At 42.0% G+C, this 16,174-nt stretch overlaps 1 protein-coding gene across 2 annotated transcripts in view; it reads right to left on the bottom strand.

Moving 5' to 3' along the window:
* The window catches only part of GAREM1 (GRB2 associated regulator of MAPK1 subtype 1), a 235,988-nt gene that overhangs the window by 142,604 nt on the left and 77,210 nt on the right, over window positions 1-16,174 (bottom strand). For both annotated transcript variants that reach the window (XM_018039594.1, XM_018039595.1), the window contains exon 2: window positions 12,611-12,751. In XM_018039594.1, the coding sequence (XP_017895083.1) occupies window positions 12,611-12,751 (141 nt within the window). The remainder of the gene's footprint in view (window positions 1-12,610; window positions 12,752-16,174) is intronic.

Here is a 16,174-nt window from a genome sequence, read left to right as displayed (position 1 = left end):
CAGGACTGTCCTCAAGGAGCCTTTAGAAGCGGGGAGAATAAGGTCATGAAACAAATGCTCTTGGACACAAATTACTACAGGATTCCACACAGGAAGGACCTTATCCGTATATATGGTGTGGAAAACTGGGAAAAGCTTCTTGAGGGAGGTGGTGTGTGAGGGAGATGCTCACAAGCTGGGGGTGGCTGAAGTGTGAGCCATCCAAGGACTAGGATCAGCATAGAGTGCGACAGGCGGGTGCAGCCCATTTGGGGAACACCAAACAGGCCATTGTGGCTGGTGCCTGGCAAGGTGTGGATCAGAGACCAGCGCTCTCAGTTGAGTCTATTCTGACCCTGGTTAGAAGAGAGTCTGTACTTACCTGGTCAGTGGCGAAATAACAGCAGCAGTTGAGAAAGAATAATCTGACTGATGGGGGCAGGGAGGAGGCATGAGGGTCTTCAGGGACCCAGTGAGAGCAGGCTGGAAAAGGGGAGCAGCTTTGGCAGGGGCTGTGGAGGTGGTGTCCACCAAGACTTGGCCAGGGGACTTCCCTGGTGGTCCAGTGGCTAAGACTCTGAGCCCCTAATGCAGGGGGCCCTGGGTTCAGTCCCTGGTCAGGGAACTCGATCTCTCATGCCACAAGTAGGTCCACATGCCACCACTAAAGAAGTCCAGTGTGCTGTAATGAAGACCCAGCACAGCACACAAAAAAAAACAAAACAAAAAACCAAAAAGCCAACAACAACAGCAACAAAAAAACAAACCAAGACTTGGCACACAATTACTTTGAGGAGCAAAGAGAAAAAGGCATGAGGTGGACAAGGGACTGAAACTTCCCTCTCTGGGTGACTGGCCTCACTACTACAAGTAAGAAAGCTGAGGGACTTCCCCGTGGTCCAGTGGTTTCGAATCAACCCTTCAATGCGGGGGACGTGGGTTTGATCCCTGGTCAGGTAACTAAGACCCTGCACGCTGCAGAGCAACTAAGCCAGAGCCTTGCAACTACTGAGCCTGCACACTGCAACAAAGTGCGCCACGCAGACAAAACAAAATTTAAAAAGAAAAATAAAGAATGCTGAGGTGATGAAAATGCTGTGAAGGACTGTACAGAAAGATGCAACGGCCACTGAATATTAAGCTCACGTGATGCAAAAGACATGAGGGGAGACGGAATATTTCAAACACTGATGTGCCCATGGCATCTCATTTACCTACAACAATTTTTCACGTGTAGAAGATAAGAGCTCTGTGTTTCTTGTTTGTCTCACGCTCACTCATTGGCTTGACTCACTCTTAGGGACAAAACCCCATGATGTTCTGTAAACCAGTCCTAACAGGTTGAAGACCTTGCTGAGGTACACCTTCTGGGAAAAAAGCACATGTGAGTGTCTGAATCATCTCCTTCTTGCCCTAAATGTCAGAAAGGCTCACACGGTACACGTGGTCTGTCATTTCACTGTGGATAGCGCACCTGATAACTCCCCAGTTGGGTAAGAGCTTTAACAGAAGGCCAGCACACGACTGTCCTGGAGGGTGAGTCATAAAGGTAAGTGCTGCTGCTGCTAAGTCGCTTCAGTCGTGTCCGACTCTGTGCCACCCCATAGACGGCAGTCCACCAGGCTTCCCCCATCCCTGGGATTCTCCAGGCAAGAACACTGGAGTGGGTTGCCATTTCCTTCTCCAATGCAGGAAAGTAAGAGGTGAAAGTGAAGTCACTCAGTCGTGTCCGACTCTTAGCGACCCCTTGGACTGCAGCCCACCAGGCTCCTCCATCCATGGATTTTCCAGGCAAGAGTACTGGAGTGGGTTGCGGAGCAAAGTGACTTCATGAAGCTTTACCAGCACTGCATCAGTTTTGGAACATATGAAGCCTGTTTTCCGCAAAGAAAAACAACAACAACAACAACAACAACAAAACCTCAAAGCAATTCTTTAAAGCTGAAAGGGAACCTTTGAAAAGGTCACGCCACCTCTCGGAGGTACAAATCCAACATGGAAATCAAATTACGAAGTGAGACGAACCCATCCCCACCCATGTTATAAACACCCCATTAACAGCGTGGTTACAGGCAGCTTGTTCAAACTTTCCACCTGATGTTAATCACATCATCTCATAGGTTAAACCAGACTCGAGCTGGAGTAATCTTCTTTCAAGTACTAACTTTCCATTCGGGACTGACATATAAGCTGGGGAGCGGGGGGAAGAAAAGAGAGAAAACAGCAACCTGGAGTTTTGAACTCTAAACACCATCCCTGTTTGCATACTCTGTTTGTTTTACATTTCAGAGCTTAGATTTTCTGTGTGTAGATTCAGAATGTGATTTTCAAGGATTATGAGAGTAAACAGGCTGAAAAGTGAAAACAGCAATCGAGGGATTCTCATATTTTATGAAAGTTTTTTACCGATGTTTATAGATCAAGAAAAGCCACACACTGTGACACTGACTCTGCCCCGTATTTACTCATATGCCCCCTTTCCATTTCTCCCATAGAGCTCTGATTTTAAGGAGAAACTAATGCAAAAGAATTTCCTTTCTTCTCAAATCTCACTCACACACACACACACTCACCCACCCCCTCTCCTCTATACTTAAATTACCACCACCAACTCGGTCAAGCCCTAGAAGCCGATGGACTGGGAGCAATCAAGCCCCCAAAGGAGGCTGGGGATGGTTCCACCACGTGAAAAGAGAATCATTTCTCTCTGGTTCACCTCGCACTGGGCTGTTTCTACACTTGACCCTGGAACAGAACAACCCAGGGAAAGGTGAACTTTCACCCCTCCAGAAACTACTTAAGGCTGTAAGTAGGGTTCAAGGACTGAGGTAGGAATGGTTTTGTTACGAATACCACTGAAAAGTTGGACACAAAAATTCACTTTGCTGCTGGTTGTTGTCAGGGAGTCCTTTTCCCCTTTTTATTACAAAAAATTTTGAAACATACAAAAAATGAATACCATCTACGCTTTACCTAGACTAAAGAACTTTAACAGCCTGTCCAATATTCATCTCTGTTGATGTTTGATTTTGAAGTATATTATACATGAAAATCATATTCCCCTCCCCTAAATAATTCAGTGTGTCTCTAACAAATAAGGATGTTTTCCTTCAAAACTGTAACATGAGAATCACACCTAACACAAAATCAAGATAATTCCCAAATGTCATCTCAGGATGAAAACCACTCACATTCTAGTTTACTTGGGTTATTATTCTTAAGTGTTCAGAAGTAAAACTAGAAAGCTATACCAAAGGCTGACAACAATCCTCAAGTCATTCTTCTATCAAAGGTTGATGCTTACATTAAGTTCTTTGTTTTGAGTTAAAACATCTGGGCGACACCCAAGTGTGAAAGAAACAATTCATCCGACCTCTGACCACAAACATTATGTTACAGTAGCTACGCCAACTACATCATAAAGAAGTGGAAACATCGGCAGAGACAACTTCCTAGACACTGGGCTATTATATTAGTTTCCCCCTTTATCCTCTCTTGAGTAATCCTCCAACCAAGAAAGATGCTTCCAACTGTTATTGTTTAAAAAAAAAAAAAAAAGATTAGAAGCCTTTCACTCCTATGTCCTCTCCCTCAGCTTTTTTTTTTAACATACTGTGACAAACATAGTTATCCATGCCTGCTGTCTCACCTTCCACTCATTTTTAACCCCCTTGTGAAGTCTGATTTTTCTCCCATTTATTCACTGAGAATGTCCATTAGAAGACCACCAATGTCCTCAGTCACACTTAAAAGACCCTCTCCCTGGGCCTCCAGGTAGGGTAGGAAGCCCCCCAGGTTCCCTCCATCCCCTCCCCGGCCCAGGGCTCTCCATGCAGCTCTTCTGTCTTTGCCACTTTCTGTAATTTACTTGAGAGATGAGAACATCACCTGTATGCAGATGACTTATAAATCTAGAAAAGGTCAAGATAAATATACGTTTCCTTAGTTTTTCCCTAGAGTCAGAATACACGTGGGGAGCTGGGTGAAAGGAGAGAAGAGCAGAAGCTTTACTAAATTTACCAGCAAATTCTAACAGATCTCTCTTCTCTGTGATGGTCAGGATGACTTCCGTGTGGAAGTGCCTTCTAGCACATTCAAGAGGAACTGCGGTGAGGGAAACAGGTTGTGGAGCTGCAAGTCCTGAGTTCCAATCACACCCATTAGCTGGGTAATATTACAAGATCCTTAATGTCTTTAAACTTCAGTTCTCACTGGTGCACAAATACAGAAAATAGAACCCGTCTCGTGGGTTTGTTGTGAAAGTTATATGAAGACATACAAGCAAAGAATGTAATGTGTGTGTGTGGTTAGTTGCTTCAGTCGTGTCTGACTCTTTGTGACCGCATCGGCCACAACTCACCAGGCTCCTCTGTCCACGGGATTTTCAGTGTAAGAATACTGGAGCGGGTTGCCATTGCCCTCCTCCAGGGGATCTTCCCAACCCAGGGACTGAACCCACATCTCCTGTGTCTCCTGCACTGTAGGCAGATTCTTTACTGCTGAGCCACCAGGGAATTCCAACAAGAGAATATGTGCTTAGTTGCTCAGTTGTGTTCGACTCTTTGAGACCCCGTGGCCTGAAGCCCGCCAGGCTCCTCTGTCTATGGGGATTCTCCAGGCAAGAATACTGGAGTGGGTTATCATGCCCTCCTCCAGGGGATCTTCCCAACCCAGTGATCAAACCCAGGTCTTTTCCATTGCAGGCAGATTCTTTACTGTCTGAGCCACCAGGGAAGCAACTAGAGAAGAGCAGGCAGTGAATAAAATTAAGTTATTGTTAACTGTGACCTAAAGATTCAATTATGAAAAAGGGTTATTTCTTAGCTAATATTTATTACTGGTACTGGCAAAACTGGTTAGGATAATATTGCTTGCCATGTACTGTTATTATTTAGTCATTAAGTCATCTTTGACTCTTTTTTTTTTTTTTTTTTGGCAAACCATTGGAGTATAGCCCACCAGGCTTCTCTGTCCACGGGACTTCCCAAGCAAGATTGCCGTTTCCTTCTCCAGGGAATCTTCTGACTAAGGGATCGAACCCAAGTCTCCTGCACTGGCAGGTGGATTCTTTACCACTGATGCACCTGGGAAGCCCAATATTTGTACTGAGGACTTTTTAAAAGACAGACTGGTTACTTTCCATTTTATCACATAAGCTTTACACCATGTAACAGAGAAAGTACACATACTGCTCTAAACAAGTAGTTACTTTTATAAATGGACGATTCACACTAATTAAACTCACAACCCAGGAGAATAAAATTAGCTTGTTTCAACATTTTCTTTTGTTCAGTGATTACAATTCAAGGTTATGTTAGATATCACATTACTATAATTTTGCCTGAGAGACAGACACTGCACATCCTACATTTTTAAAAACAGGTACTGCTGATATAAATGCAGGTGCTTGCTAAGGGCCTTGCAGATTTCATAAGCAATTCTAACTAACCTTGGGTTCCACTGTTACTTATTTGTGTACATACTGTAGCTAGGAGGGAAGCTGTTGTTGATGTTCAGTCGCTAAGCTGTGTCTGACTCTTTGCGACCCCCTGAACCGCAGCATGCCAGGCTCCCCAGCCCTTTACTATCTCCTGCAGTTTACTCAAATTCATGTCCATGGAGTCGGTGATGTCATCTAACCATCTCGTCCTCTGTCACCCCCTTCTCCTCCTGCCTTCAATCTTTCCCAGGATCAGGGTCTTTTCCAATGAGCTGGCGCTTTGTATCAGATGGCCAAGCACTGGAGTTTCAGCTTCAGCAGCAAATATTCAGGGCTGATTTCCTTTAGGATTGACTGGAGGAGGGAAGTACTGAGATTATTTTAGCTTATTAAAGAGTCACTGGATTTGCAGAAGGCTGAGAATTTAAAAATAGAAGCCAAATGTGGCTGGGGTTTATCTCAGATGCTTATGTTCAAGTGGCAGTCTGTTTGGTGAAGACACCAAGCATGCCACTGAATGATGTGCATTTTCATAAACCCAGGCAGAATCCCACTATTTCCCCAAGTGGTGGGCCATGGGTACATAGACACCTCTCATTCTCATTCATCTGACTTCTCAGAGCTCTGTCCCCAGACAGCTCTTTCTGGTTAGTTTTCAGGAGAGAGGTGAGAATGAGGAGGTAACATTATTTACTACTCATCTTGAGGTAGGGAAGCTGTTGAGTCAATAACGCAAATTAGAGCTCAGAGAATGTTCACGGTATTTTCTAAGGAAAATTTCCATTTTATAAGTTGGAAACTTGGAGCTTAAAAGGGCAAATTCCAGAGGCAACAGCATATCCAGCTTTTTGTGGAGTCTGAAGTTTACATTAGTTTTACCAGACAAAATGTCAAATTGTGAATACCAAATCAGGGCTAACGCCCTAGGAAGGTTCAGCCTAAACCCAAGACACTTGCTTTAGTGTAAGCAATGTTGAGTGAGCTTGACCGATCGCTCTGAACTGTAGAGACAAAAGGAATTTGACGAAGAGAAATCTGAACTGTTAAAGGGAGATCATTCATCTTTACAAACTATTGGCTATAATTAAGTTGCACTAGGTTCCTTTTTCTAATTTTTAAAAAGAATTTGGTTTTGTTTTGTTGTTGTTGTTTAACAAGTCAAGATAAACTGGGGAGGTAGGAGATGTTCAGGGTGAGTTAGCAGTGGAGTAGGCCAGGCAGGAGTTTAGATGGTCTGAGGATGCAGAAAAATTCCGAATTCCCCGTTGTACATTCCTTAGGAAATCTTTGCCCTTTCGGTAGCAACAAGGAGTTAGAGCTTGGATAAAATTGATCTGTGATGCCTTTTGACTAAAACGTGTGTGAAAGTGGCCATCACATTTCTAAACCCTATGCCAATTTTTCTTGAGTGGTTTCTCTGCTTTAGCAAAATACATGATGCTGACTAAACACATTTTCTCTCTCGGAATCAACTGTTTGTTAAACCAAGAAAATTCTCTTTATTCCAAATAAAAAATGTACTTTGTCAGAAAGAGGGATGTCTTTATTTATTTTTTTTTTCTCAAAGCACATCTAATAATTTCAGAATTCAGAGTAAGGTGATTCTTATCACCACCACGTGAGAGTGTAATTCTGATAAGAACTTCAAGTCGTATTTCTCTTCTCTGAAAATTTTATGACAGTATTTCTTTTCACATGAAGAATTTCATGAAAATCTGATTAAAAACATGGGAAAGGCACTCGGGATTGTGATTTTTCTAGAAATGCTGAGTTTTGCTATTTTTTGGAAAATATGTGAATAGAGAGCTGTGTATGGCTGCCTAGGCTGTGTACTGCACAACTCCAAGGGACACCATTTAGAGAGACCACAAAGTAAGGGGTGTTGCCTGGGACAGGACAGTGCAGTGGCCCTGATGGAAATGGTACACTGAGAAGGAGAAAAACAGCTGCCACCTATACCAGAAAATAAGGACAAAGCGGGCAAGTCATAAAGATGGATGGGCCAGCTTGTACCCAAATGGCAACATATGGACAAGTCGAGCATCAAAATAAACAAGGACAGGGAGATATTTTGATCCCCTGCATGGAGTAAGAATCTGTAACTCCATGCTGATAATAACAGGTAAGTAAAGGCACAGTGGGAGAGAGGAACAGCTCTTCCTTACAGCAGAATGACAACACACAGAAGAAGGAATGATGGAGTTAAGTTAGAAATGCACTATTTTACCACCTTCAAAGTACCAATTGAATCAGACAGGTATCATCAACAGCTGTTCAATAAAAGGGGGCAGGGAGTTAGAGAAGGAACAGGATACCCATAGAATCTCAAAGAATCTTCTTTCAAACTTCCCAGTAACACAAAGCACATGCTAATTATACAGCAGAGAAATCAGATGTCTTAACCGAGTGATCAAAATCAAGGTCACCAATAAGGGATAGAGGGACACCCGTGTCTCCAGATGTGATTTCACCCAGGAAGACACAATCAGCCCAAAGTGCATAATTTCAATCTAATCATGAAGAGCCTGTGGAACCCAAAGTGAGGGTTATTCTAAAAAGCAACTTGCCCACATGCTTCTAGATTGTCAAGGAACATGAGAAAGGCTGAGGAACGGTCCCAGATTAAAGGAGACTAAAGGGACATGATAAGAAAAAACAGTAAGTGGTCTCAGACTAGAGGCTGTCCTGGAGGGAAAAAAATATTACTGGGACAAATGACAAAACCGGAACATGCGCTGCAGATTAAATCAAAGTATTAAACACCCTGAATTTGCTGACAGTACTGTGGTCACATACGAGGATATCCTTGCTTTTAGGAACCACATAATGAAGTACAAGAGGGATGTGTGTGGTCTGCTCCGAAGATTTGGGGTAAATAAATAAATAATATGGGTGTGTGTGGGAGTGTGCACACATGTAGAGAAAGAGATGGAAAAGAATACAACAAACATGGCAAAATGATGGTCAAAAATGGGTAAATAATATAAAGGAATCTATCATACTATTGCAGCCTCAAAATAAGAAGTTTAAAACAATAACAAAACAGTAGCCAAAACAACTCTGAGGGGTGTCAATCTGCTTTAATGAGCAGAAAAGTAATTCAACTTGTAATCTGTACTTCAAAACCAAGAGTTAAATCTTCAGAAACACTGTGCTATCGAAACGATAATCACCACCATTAACACCATGGAGCACTTGGTAAGTATTAATAGTAAGCATTTCCCACTTCACTCAGTGGTAAAGAATCTGCCTGCAATGCAGGAGACTGGGGTATGATTACTGAGTTGGGAAGACCACCTGAAGAAGGAAATGGCAACCCACTCCAGTATTCTTGCCTGGGAGAATCCTATGGACTAGGGAGCCTGGAGGGCTACAGGCCATGGGGTTGCAAAGAGTCAGACTCGACTGAGTGACTATACAAGCAAGCACTCAGAAAGGTGCTTAACTGGCATCACCTCTTTTAATCGTCACAACCACCCAAAGAGAAAGGCACTCATTGTCTCCACTTTACAGATGAGGAAATTTAGATCCAGAGAGGTGGAGTAACTTGCCCAAATACACATAGTAAGTGGCACAATCAGCAATCCAACTAGGCTGATTACAAAGCTGGCAGATTTTATTCCTACATCAAATGTATTTATTAATTAATTTTTCTCAAAGAATGAGTGATGACTCGCAATGTAAATGAAGTTATAACAAATTAGTGAAATATGCATGAATAAGTGTTTCTTCTAATAACTAAAATTAGAACACTAGTAAACCAGAGACATAAATGGTATTTTTAGCCTCCACTATTTACTTTATGCTCTCTTTCTTCCAAAGGCTGAAGTTGGTCATAAATCCTTTGAAATAAAATATACCTGAGGATGTTCTTTGAAATGATTTTATCAAGTCTCATAAAACACTGGTTCCTTGCTATGGACTGAATGTTTACATCCTCCCAAAGTCAGATGCTGAAGGCTTAAATCCCCAATGTGATGGAATTTGGAGGTGGGTTCTTTGGAGGGCAATTAGTCCTGAGGGTGGAGCCTTCATGAATGAGATTAGTGCCCTTCTAAGAATAGACGTGGGAAAGCTGATTGTTCTCTCTCACTTTCGAGGTCTTTTTTTTTTTTCTCTCTCTCTACCATATCAGGACCCAGCAAGAAAATAACCATCCGAGAACCAGAAAGTGGGCTCTCACCAGACATCAGATGTGCTGGCACTTTGATCTTGGACTTCTCAAGAAATAAATTTCTTTTGTTTACAATCCATCCAGTCTATGGAATTTTGTTACAGCAACTTGAACTAAGATAGTCCCATTTCAAATTTTTCTTCCTTTGTTTTCTTTCTTTTCATGTAAAGTGGTGCAATCTTAGTGCTCATGTTTCCTTTTAGCCTGGGCACCTCAACTTTACTTTAAAAATGAAAAAGTATCATTTGCAATATACTGCCTGGGGTTCCCAATTAAGTGGACTATCACTTTTCTTGCAGATAAAGAGTAAGCTGTTGACATACCATCTTTTATCCCAATGGAAGATGAATGTTAAAAAATATATATATATATTTAGAACAATAAAACATTTGCAAGTATTTGCAGGTGTTTGGGGAAATCTCATCATCTGACACAGTGAATGCCCACTCCAGAACAAAGGATTTCCAACCTTGGCTGAATAACAAGAGGAGCTATTAAAACCCTGATGCTCAGCCCACACTCAAAGCCAATTAAATCAGAATCTTGGAAGTGGGAACTGGGCATCAGTCATTTTTAAAGCTTCCCAGGTGATTCCCAGATATGTAGCCAAGTTTGAGATCCCTGGATGGAACATCCACAGCCATGAAGAATTGTATCTTTTGTGTACAGATCCAAAGGACTCATAAAGGCTTTTTGAATTAGTCTCACTTGTTAAGGAGTGTACAGTCCAACTGGCAAGTATGGGTGCAGGCAATGGCTCAGCAGGTAGAGAATCCGCTTGCAAAGCAGGAGACACCAGAGACATGGGTTCGATTCCTGGGTCAGGAAGATCCCCTGGAGGAGGAAATGGCAACCCACACCCGTATTCTTGCCTGGAGAATCCGATGGACAGAGAAGCCAAGTGGGCTGCAGTCCATGGGGTCACAAAGAGTAGACATGACTGGGTGACTAAGCACAAGGAAAAGGTAATGCAGTGAAACCAAATGCACGCGATACAAGGTAAGCACATCAGGAGACAACATGGGGACGCGTCGGGGGAGCCAGCAGCCTCCTGATGAAACGACAGGCTGTGATGGAAGCACGGCTGAGGAAGGCAACTCCGGCCGGGGAATGGTTACACGGAAAAGCACTCAGAGTGTCCCGGACAGTGGACAGCTAGCCAGTGACTAAGCTAGCCAGAGGGGAAGGCCCGCTCTTCAGAGTGGAAAAGCTAGGTCTGGAGAAGTGGACTAGAATCAGAGCATGAGAGCTCTGAGCAGTAAGTTAGAGAGACTGGTGGTGTATGGGGTCTCTAAAGAAATCTGCACATCTGATCAAATGACAACATTCGTTTGGGACAAGCAATGCCACAGAGCTCTTCACAAGGGTTTGGGGGAAAGACTAAAAGCCAGTCTATTAAAAGAACACAACCAATTAGGTAAATTTATTCATCTGAATCACAACCTTACATCTTCCTTCTTGGTTTTCCTCGAACTACAGGAGCCATCATTTTGGCTCGGCTAAAACGAGCATGGAACTCACCTGTCGTGTGACCACTGGCAGGAGAGGCCAGGCAGGTGGAGGCTCTCGCTCATTCTCTGTCCCTCTGCCTGGCTCCCAAGCTCACTCTTAACACTTTCTGTAGCTGTATGTTCCTCCTTTTTCTATGAAGGCTACTCCTATGGCTGGGAAAGAGAATTCTAGGACAGGGTTTCAGGCAACAGAAATCTTTTCTTAAAATTCTTTCTGTAATAGCATTTCGAGAAGTTTAGTGACTCCTAGGTCATATCCAGCAATGAAGACTCCTAGAAATAAGAGGGGGACCAAACCATTCTTACATCCCATAAAAATTTACTGAGCACATACCAATTACTGCTGTTCTAGGCAGCGGGAATACAGTGAAGCCCCTGTTCCAGACAGACAACTCTCTGGGCAATGCAGAGGTTTCGCTCAAAAACATGACAGAGGTCTAGGGCGTCCTGCTACAGACTTTTGAAACATTAATGACAGTAGAGAAAAAGAAAAAGAGCCTTCACATAATGAACTATGAGGAACAGAAGGAAGTATAGGGGATATATATATATATATATAAAATGCTTGTTAAAAACTGCTTGTATAAACTGCCACTATTGAAAATGGATTCAAGCTACTAGATGGATCCTCAATTCCTAGAACAGTGCTAGTACTTAGAAAGCCCTTAATAAAGATTAGTTAAATGGCATGGAAAGGAATTAGTTAAATAATAGTAAAATTAGTTAACAAATACATTAACTAAACTAGTTAAAAATTAGTTAAGTAAATGCAACAGTAACATGTTACACTGAATGGAATTCCCAATGAGGCAGGAAAGTAACTAATATCGATTCAACTAAAGCAGTGAGGTCACCTCTGCTGTCTGTTCTAAATGCTCCTTTGCAGAAAGACATGTGCAGGATCTGACTTTTCAATACTTTTAAAACCAGACCATAATGCTTGTTTATGCAATGGTATCTTGTAAAACCATGAAATCAAAGTCATTCACAAATTGTGCTCAGGTTAATTCAGAGATCCTTGTGCTCAGAGGCTGCCTACACATATGGACTGCCTTTCCAAAGAAGATCTTTGTAACATTTTTATTTTATGAATATCTAAGAAGAATTTGTGCTTAACAGGGAACTCTGCTCAATGTTATGTGGCAGCCTGGAGAGGAGGGGAGTCTGGGGGAGAATGCATACATGTACATGTATGGCGGAGTCCCTTTGCAGTCCACCTGAAACTTTCACAACATTGTTAACTGGCTATACTCCAGTACAAAATAAAAAGTTTAAAAAATGCACAAGACCATTAAAGAAAAAGAAAAAAAGAATTCATGCTTAAGTACATGCATTAATTAGAAATTCCCATGACAAAATGAATCTGGTAACCAAAGTGTTTTGTTCTTCTTTGTCCAAGTCTTTATATCCTCTAGTTTATAGATAACTCTATTTTCTCACCGTAGAGGAGAAAATTAGCATATTCAAGTACCCTTCCTTGGCCCTGTCCCTTGAGAAGAGCTTTACCTGCATAATGTACCGGAATCTCTATCTTTGGCCCAATGACATAGTGGCCCTCCTCCAAGCTATGGGCAGTGATGGTGGTCCACTGACGGCACGAGTGAATCAGAAGGTAGTCATTTTCCCGCAGCCCTTCTATGCATTCTCCTGGAAAACAAATTTTATATAAGAAACTCAGAATCAGCATCTGCTTACTCCATTCTCTGCAACACAATTTCATTAGTTATAAGTTCACTAATGGAGAAGTTGATAGTTCATCCCAAGATGAGATAAAGTCCACTTTTGAATCAGCAATTTAAAAAAAGGCATCCCATGCCAAGTTGACAACTATACACAGGATTCCATAAAAATGTTTCCCATTTATCTGCAAAGAGATTGTCAAATACCTCATTCTATCTTAGTGGTATTTCAACAATAATATAATAAACACATACTGAGTGCCAACAATATACTGAGCACATCTAATTAAATGTTTTATATATTATTTCAATGTAATAGAATAACATTATGAGGCAGATATTGTTCCTTATTTACAGACAAGAAAAATGAAGGTTCAGAATGTTAAGCATAGGGGTTTCCCTGGTGGCTCAGTGGTAAAGAATCCACCTGCCATTGCATGGAAGACATGGGTTCAATCGCTGACCTGGGAAGATCCCACATGCCTCAGAGCAACTGAACCCATGAGCCACAACTACTGAGCCTGGTCCCTAGAACCTGGGGAGCCACAACGACTGCACCTTCGTGCTGCAACTACTGAAGTCCGCCTGGCCTGGACCCCATGCTCCACACAACAGAAGCCACCGCAAGGAGAAGCCTGCACCCCGCAGCTGGAGAGGAGCCCCAGCTCTCTGCAACTAGAGGAAAGCCCATGCAGTATCGAAGACCCAGCTCAGACGTGATAAATACATAAATAAAGTCATTTTTTAAAACAGAAATGTATAGTCTAAGCGCACAGATTTAATGAGCAGAAAGCTGCAGATTCAAGCCTAGGTCAGATTCCAAAGCTTATGCTCTTTTTTTTTCTCTTGGCTACACCATGGCTTGTGGGACCCTAGTTCCTTAAAACAGGAGTGGAACCCAGGCTTTTGTGTGTGAAAGCATAAAGTCCCAACCGCTGGATTGCCAGGGAATTTGCCCAAAGCTTATGTTCTTAATCACTACAATATAACTACCAAAAATAAAAAATTTATCTCTAAGTTTATCTCTCTGTTGAAACAGTACTTGAGATTAAATGCTTAATAATCTCCTTTCAAATTTTACATGTTTTAGTACTGTACTGGTACAAAAACAGACACATAAACCAACAGAACCGAACAGAAAGCCTAGAAATAAACCCACACACTTATGGTTAATTAATCTACAACAAAGGAAGCAAGAATACAAAATAGAGAAAACACAGTCTCTATAGCAAGTGTTTCTGGGAAAACTGGCCAGTTCTATGTGAAGGAATAAAATTAAAACATTCTTCAACATCATATACAAAAATGAACTAAAATGGATTAGAGACCTAATTGTAAGACAATGTAACTCTCAAACTCTTAGAGGAAAAGAAAACATTGGCAGAATCCTTTTTGATATAAGTTAGAGCAATATTTTTTTGGATCTGCTTCCTACACTAATGGAAATAAAAGCAAAAATAAACAGATGGAACCTAATCAAACTTAAGAACTTTTACACAGCAAAGGAAGCCAGAAAGAAAATGAAAAGACAACTTACAGAATGAGAGAAAATATTCACAATGTGACTAACAAGGGATTAACTTACAAAATATACAAACAGCTCACTTAGTTCCATATCAAAAAAACAACCCAATTAAAAAATGGGCATATCAAAATAGACATTTCTCCGAAGAAGACATATAGATGGACAACAGACACAAGAAAGAATGCTCAACATCACTAATTATTCAGTTCAGTCACTCACTCATGGCCGACTCTTTGCGACCACATGAATCACAGCACGCTAGGCCTCCATGCCCATCACCAACTCCTAGGGTTTACTCAAACTCATGTCCATCGAGGCGGTGATGCCATCCAGCCATCTCATCCTCTGTCATCCCCTTTTCCTCCTGCTCCCAATCCCTCCCAGCTTCAGGGTCTTTTCCAATGAGTCAGCTCTTCGCATGAGGTGGCCAAAGTATTGGAGTTTCAGCTTTAGCATCAGTCCTTCCAAACACCACCCGGGACTGATCTCCTTTAGAATGGACTGGTTAAATCTCCTTGCAGTCCAAGGGACTCTCAAGAGTCCACAGTTCAAAAGCATCAATTCTGCAGCGCTCAGCTTTCTTCACAGTTCAACTCTCACATCCATACATGACCAATGGAAAAACCACTGTCTTGACTAGAAGGACATTTGCTGGCAAAGTAATGTCTCTGATTTTCAATATGCTATCTAGGTTGGTCATAACTTTCCTTCCAAGGAGTGTCTTTTAATTTCATGGCTGCAATCACCATTTGCAGTGATTTTGGAGCCCCCAAAAATAAAGTCTGACACTGTTTCCACATCTATTTCCCATGAAGTGATGGGACCACATGCCATGATCTTCATTTTCTGAATGTTGAGCTTTAAGCCAACTTTTTCACTCTCCTCTTTCAATTTCATCAACAGGCTTTTTATAGTTCCTCTTCACTTTCTGCCATAAGGGTAGTGTCATCTGCATATCTGAGGACATTGATATTTCTCCCAGCAATCTTGATTTCAGCTTGTGCTTCTTCCAGCCCAGTGTTTCTCATGATGTACTCTGCATAGAAGTTAAATAAGCAGGGTGACAATATACAGCCTTGACATATTCCTTTTCCTATTTGGAACCAGTCTGTTGTTCCATGTCCAGTTCTAACTGTTGCTTCCTGACCTGCATATAGGTTTCTCAAGAGGCAGGTCAGGTGGTCTGGTATTCCCATCTCTTTCAGAATTTTCCACAGTTTATTATGATCCACACAGTCAAAGGCTTTGGCATAGTTAATAAAGCAGAAATAGATGTTTTTCTGGAACTCTCTTGCTGTTTCCATGATCCAGCAGATGTTGGCAATTTGATCTCTGGTTCCTCTGCCTTTTCTAAAACCAGCTTGAACATCTGGAAGTTCACGGTTCACATCCACTGGAGAAGGGAATGGCAAACCACTTCAGTATTCTTGCCTTGAGAACCCCATGAACAGCATGAAAAGGCAAAATGATACGATACTGCAAGGGGAACTCCCCAGGTCGGTAGGTGCCCAATATGCTACTGGAGATCAGTGGAGAAATAACTCCAGAAAGAATGAAGGGATGGAGCCAAAGCAAAAACAATACTCAGTTATGGATGTGACTGGTGATAGAAACAAGGTCCGATGCTGTAAAGAGCAATATTGCATAGGAACCTGGAATGTTTGGTCCATGAATCAAGGCAAATTGGAAGTGGTCAAACAGGAGATGGCAAGAGTGAACATTAACATTCTAGGAATCAGTGAACTAAAATGGACTGGAATGGGTGAATTTAACTCAGATGACCATTATATCTACTACTGCGGGCAAGAATCCCTTAGAAGAAATGGAGTAGCCATCATAGTCAACAAAAGAGCCTGAAATGCAGTA

This window comes from Capra hircus, chromosome 24 (assembly GCF_001704415.2).
Source record: "Capra hircus breed San Clemente chromosome 24, ASM170441v1, whole genome shotgun sequence".
Lineage (NCBI taxonomy): Eukaryota > Metazoa > Chordata > Mammalia > Artiodactyla > Bovidae > Capra > Capra hircus.
The sequence above is the reverse complement of the archived record's forward strand: the minus strand, read 5'-3'. Positions and strand labels throughout refer to the sequence as shown.